The following is a 5,566-nucleotide window of genomic DNA, read 5'->3' as shown; positions in this document are numbered from 1 at the left end:
GGGGTTCCCGGAAGTCGGCAGCAATTCCTGGGCTAGGACTGGGTCTGGGGGCTCCCGGAACTCGGCAGAAAATCCTACTCGGCGGGCGGGGTTGGGGAGGCACTCAACCACGGTCATTTTATAGACTGTGATTGATGCTATTGTTATTACTGATTGTACTACTTTAGCTAAGGTGACATAGTTGCTGTGATCAGTTCTTTTTCCTTGTATGTCAATACTAACATTATCTGATCATCATAAAAAACCATGATCAAATAGCAGAGAACTAAGTGCTGATCCAAATAGGGAACACCTTTCCAACCTTAATAAGTAGAAGAGATGTGACCTTGAGACAGACTCAAAGTCGAAAGTCAGCTATACCTAGAAGACATACCTGGTATAAAGACCTCCTTAGAAAGTAATCATTTTCTAAGGAGGTCTTTATACTTGTAATAAAGCTATGTATCATAAGCAATTTAAAAGCATCAACACAGAAAACAAATTTTTAAAAAACAGAAAATGAGAAGACATGGAAGCAAGATGGAAACCCAGAACTCCAGCTTGCCAAGGCAAATCCAGGGGGCAGTAGGATAGAAGGAATCAGAAGTCACTCATCTGAGCCTTCTGAAATGGAAGTGAGAAAGCATATGAATGAGGTTCGAGGAAAAATAAAGTAAAAAATGATTTCTCAGATAACTATAGAGATGATGGCCTTAACAAGGACATAGTGAATATAGACTGGATACAGATTAAAAAAAATAGGGGCACTTAGGATGGAAACCATTAATGCCTCACATAGGAAACAAGTGAATTTCATGAAACAGATTCAAATGGATATCCATGAGATTCAAAATTCTATTGAAAGTATATGCAGCAGAATCAACCAATGTGAGGACAGAATATATATATATATATATATATATATATATATATTTTTTTTTTTTTTTTTTTTGGTATTGGGAATTGAACTTAGGAACTTGCACTTGTCAGGCAAGTGCTGTACTACTGAGCTATATCCCAAATACCAGAATATCATATCTAGAAGACAGGTTTGTAGTTAGTGTTCAAAAGAAAAACTTAAAGATAGCAAGGGACCTCAAAAAGTTAAGCCAACGGCTGCTAGGTGATGCAAAGAATAGCATAAGATTGATAAAAATCAATGAAAAATCAGAAGATGGTGCAAAGGACATAAAAGACCTGTTCAGAGAAGTGATGGCAGAAAACTCCCTAAGTATAGAAAAAAAATGACAGATGCATGAGTCATACAGAACTACAATTAGCCATGATCAGAAAAAACTACACCAAGGCATGTAACAGACAAGATTCCAGAAATTCAACACAAGAATAGAATATTAAAAACTGTTGGAAGTGCCTGCTTAGGCAGATGCAGGGGCTAGGAGTTTGATTCCCTGGCCTGCTGTGCTGGCCCCATACCCAGGGTGCACTGAGATGTTGATTGAGACACTGGTTGTGGTGGCACATGCCTGTAATTCCAGCACTTGGGAGGTTTTAAACAGGCAGATCACTATGAGTCTGATCTAGTAGTGAGACCCTGAACACCTTGTAGACCCTTCCCTATAAATACAAAAAAAAAAAAAAAAGGATGACCAATGTTAGGAAGTAAGAAGAGAATATTGGAGTTCAGTTTTGAAGAGAAATAATGGAGGGTGAAGAGGGAAGAAAGGAAATGAAAAGAAAATAAAAACAATAGAAGAAAAAATGGAAACAAAACTTTTGTAGATAAGAAAGGGAAAGTCACTGTTTCCTGGGATAGCATGATTTTAGCTGTCAGGCCACTGAGCATCTGCTCTCTGAGAGTATTACTGATCTGGAAGCTTGACTCTTCACAGCTTCTCTTTAACAGTACCTCCTCCATGCAGCCTTTCCTGATCTTTATAGGATGTGAGTTTCCTTTTGTGAACTTCTTTTTTTCCCTGTTTTATTTTACTTATTTGAAAAAGAAGTGATTTCTTTTGAAAGATTATACTTTTTTTTTTTTCCGGTACCGGGGATTGAACTTAGTACCCAACCCTTGCCAGGCAGGCACTTATTTTGCTGAGCTATCTCCCCAACCCAAGATTATACATTTTTTGAAAGAAACAGCCAACATTGTGAAAACTCAAAATTTTCATTTATATTTTAGAGGTAAAATAAATATTAAGTTAAAATGGGAGCTACTATTAATGGGCCAATTTTCTAGTTTGTTGTAGTATAAAATTGTACTATAGAGAATGTTTTTCAAAAAAGGCAGAGCAAGGTAAAAGTAGAGGAGGTAGACTAAGCACCTTAGCCTGGAGCTAGCCAGAAAAAGGAAGTGGGCATTTATATGCATTCTCATTGGGATTTGGACAATACAAGTAGGAGAATAACTGGACTCCTTTACCTTCTGACATATGTCAACAATTCCACTAAGCAACTTGCAATTCCACTAAGCAAACTGAATTCTTCAAATTCACTCCACACACAAAGTAGCCTCTCTTTACTGCTTTGATAATTGTATTAATTCTGGAATACAATTATTTAGGTAGGAAGTGAACCAGACTATTAAAGGACACTATGAAACTGGCTTGAGAGAAGACAATGGAGGGGCTGGGGAGATGGCTCAGTAGAATACGTGCTTCCCTGGCAAGCACAAGGGCCTGAGTTCAATCCCTGGTTCTGCAGGAAAAAAAAAAAAAGAGAAGAAAATGGAATTTAGTAAAACTGAAAATTCACAGAAAGGAGTAGAAAAGAGTTGATTAGGAAACCAGCCAGATCAGTGCCAGCCAAACACAGTCATTTCAAGGTCTGTAATCCAGTCAGGACGGGGAAATTCCAGAACAGAACTTATTCACATATTAAGCTAGATAGTGTGGATCCGGACAGTGAGCAGGTGGGATGGAAGAAGGAAGACAAGCATCTGGGAATGGAATAATGACTTTATGTCAGTACTTCCTGAGGTAAATTCTTTTTTTCCTGTATTTAGGACAGAGTCTACAAGGTCTACAGGATCTCACTATGTAGATCCCACTCAGTGATTCTTCTGTTTTTAGCTTCCCAAGTGCTGGGATTACAGGTGAGTGCCACCACACCCAGTCTTAGTCACCATCTCAGTGCGCCCCCCAGGGATCGAACCCCAGCCACTGCACTCTGCCTAAGCAGGCACTTTAATCTGCTGAGCTATCAGGCTGGCCATTGAGGTAAATTCTTATCCTTAAAATAACTGACATGATTTTTTTATTGGCTGCAATCTCTTCTAGAGAACACTTAACCAGGCCAGTGGAATTTATTAATTTGGAATATGAAATGGAAAGAAGGGAGAAGGTTCATAAGTGTAATACAAATATGAGTGAATTAATACTGTAACAAGTTCTTGGTAGACATGGTATCTTTGCAAGTAGTTCATTTATTCCATGAAATATTCAGTACATTGTTGTGGCAAAACTAAAGTATTTTGATAGAATAGGAATTCATTACAGAGGGAGACCTCAATCAAGAAAAACAAGGTAGGTTAGAACACATTTTTTTTTTCCTCCTGAGAGTTTAGTTACCTTTTACATCTCTGGTTATTACTGATTTTTTTCATGCCCTAATATGTGCAATATTCTATGGACCTGGAGACACATAGGCATTTAGCTCTGTGGAACAGGCAAGGTGATGTTAATATGATTCTTCATTTACAGATAGAAGAGGCACAAGGAGGCCACAAATCTAAGCCCAGGCAATGAATTTCTTGCTGGATCTGGGATTAGAGCTCAATGCTCTGTCACTGGATTCTTCTCTTGGTCTTTGTCTGGTCTGGTTTTCCCTGAGCTTTCTCTTGTCAGAACCAAGTACCTATAGAATCTATTATATTTACTGATAGGAAATAATTAAATAATTATTTCTTTCTTGCATGTATCCATGATATATCCTTGACATAAAAGGCATGGAAAATGTGGGACTCACTGTTCACAAAGACGGCAAACCTCAGGAAGGACAGGTAGCGCTCCCCTTCAATGGGATTCCAACCGACGTCAGGATATCCTTTGGCCAGAAGCATGGGGCAGCTCTGTAGGCCACATCCTGCCAAGTAGGTCACCACCTGCCAAGAACAGCACAAGTGTCCATACCCACCCATTAGGGTGGCCACTCTATCAAAAACAGAGAAACAGAGCAAAGTGTTAGTGAGGATACAGATGAACTAGAAGCTGTGGACACTAGCATTGGTGCGCCCACTGTGGAAAACGAAATGGTGGTTCCTCAAAACATTAAGAGTAGATTTACTAAATATTTCAGTAATTCCAGTTCTGGGTATGCATTCCAAAAAATTAAAAGCAGAGTTTCAGAGACTTGCTATGAATATGGCCTTATATTCACAGTAGTTACAAAATCTGAAAGGTGGATGCATCCTGAGTGTCTGCCAGTGGATGAATGTGATATATACTTATAGACATATGTACACACACACACACACACACACACACACACACACATTTTATGTAAAGTGTGATACACACATACAATTAAATATTATTGAGGCTTAAAAAGGAAAAGAAATTCTGACATATGTTACATTGTGGGTGAACCTTGAAGACATATTTTAAGTAAAATAAGTCAGTCATAAAAAAGACAGATAGTACATGATTCTATTTTTATGAGGTACTTAGGAGTAGTCAAATTCATAAAGAAGGAAGTAAAATGGTAGTTTCCAGAGGCTACGATGGTTTTATAAGGTGGAAAGAGTTCTGGAGTTTTAAAACATGTAAAGTGTTACAGAGTTGAATGGTGACATGGTAGCATGATACCGTAAAAATGTTTAGTAACTGAATTGTACACTTATAAATAATCAAGATGGCAGATTTTGTACTGTGCACTTTATTACAATAAAAATTAGAAAAAATAAGCCATGCATATATTTTTAAGACAAAAAAGCATCTAAATTTTTAACATAGTAGCCATAAAGACGTATTTCTGGGAAATGAAGGGCTTTCATTTCTCTGAAGGTAGAGAAAGCCTAAGACTTCTAATTAAATTAATTTAGTAGATCTATAGCCAGAGCCTCCAAACCATTTTTGTTTCCAAGTAATCAACAAAATTGACTTGTACTGTTATGTAGGAGTAGATAGAAAGTTCCTAGATTTTTCTGGTTCTGGCAACAGGTTAAAAATCAGCCTAATGAGGGGTTATCTGGAAGAATCATGGCAGAAGTGAAGAACACTTCACAGGACCTAGTCTGGCCATGCTCATCGGTAACACTGTTGGGAGGCCCAGATAGGCAGTGTTGACTGAATGTGGGTTTGTCAAGTCAGGGCCCCAACTCTGCCATGCTTCCACAAGACCTGTCCAAAGTCCAAAGTCAGGACGTTCAGGCTGGTTGGCTGAAAAACAGTCCAGTGCAAAGGGAGAATTGATAGTTTTCTTGCTTTTAGGTTACCAGACATTGTTATAAGACCTCAGTCTAAGACCTGATAGAGGTTTTAGATCCTGCCTACTTTTCACAGGAATCAGGCAAAACCACCTTAAATGACCTTTATTACAAAGTAGGTGATGTTTCAATTTGTATATGGAGAGGAGACAATTCAAAATGTTGCCAACTCCCCCAAATTAGGGACAGTGTCTTTTTCTT

General features: G+C 38.3%; 1 protein-coding gene across 1 annotated transcript in view; it reads right to left on the bottom strand.

The window, feature by feature from the left end:
* Ryr3 (ryanodine receptor 3) overlaps window positions 1-5,566 on the bottom strand; it is a 622,696-nt gene that overhangs the window by 165,557 nt on the left and 451,573 nt on the right. The window contains exon 42 of the mRNA XM_023703237.1: window positions 3,907-4,042. Coding sequence (XP_023559005.1) covers window positions 3,907-4,042 — 136 coding nt within the window. The remainder of the gene's footprint in view (window positions 1-3,906; window positions 4,043-5,566) is intronic.

The sequence above is a fragment of the Octodon degus genome, unplaced genomic scaffold (assembly GCF_000260255.1).
Source record: "Octodon degus isolate 3935 unplaced genomic scaffold, OctDeg1.0 scaffold00166, whole genome shotgun sequence".
Taxonomy (NCBI): domain Eukaryota; kingdom Metazoa; phylum Chordata; class Mammalia; order Rodentia; family Octodontidae; genus Octodon; species Octodon degus.
This window is presented reverse-complemented; position numbering and strand designations above follow the sequence as displayed.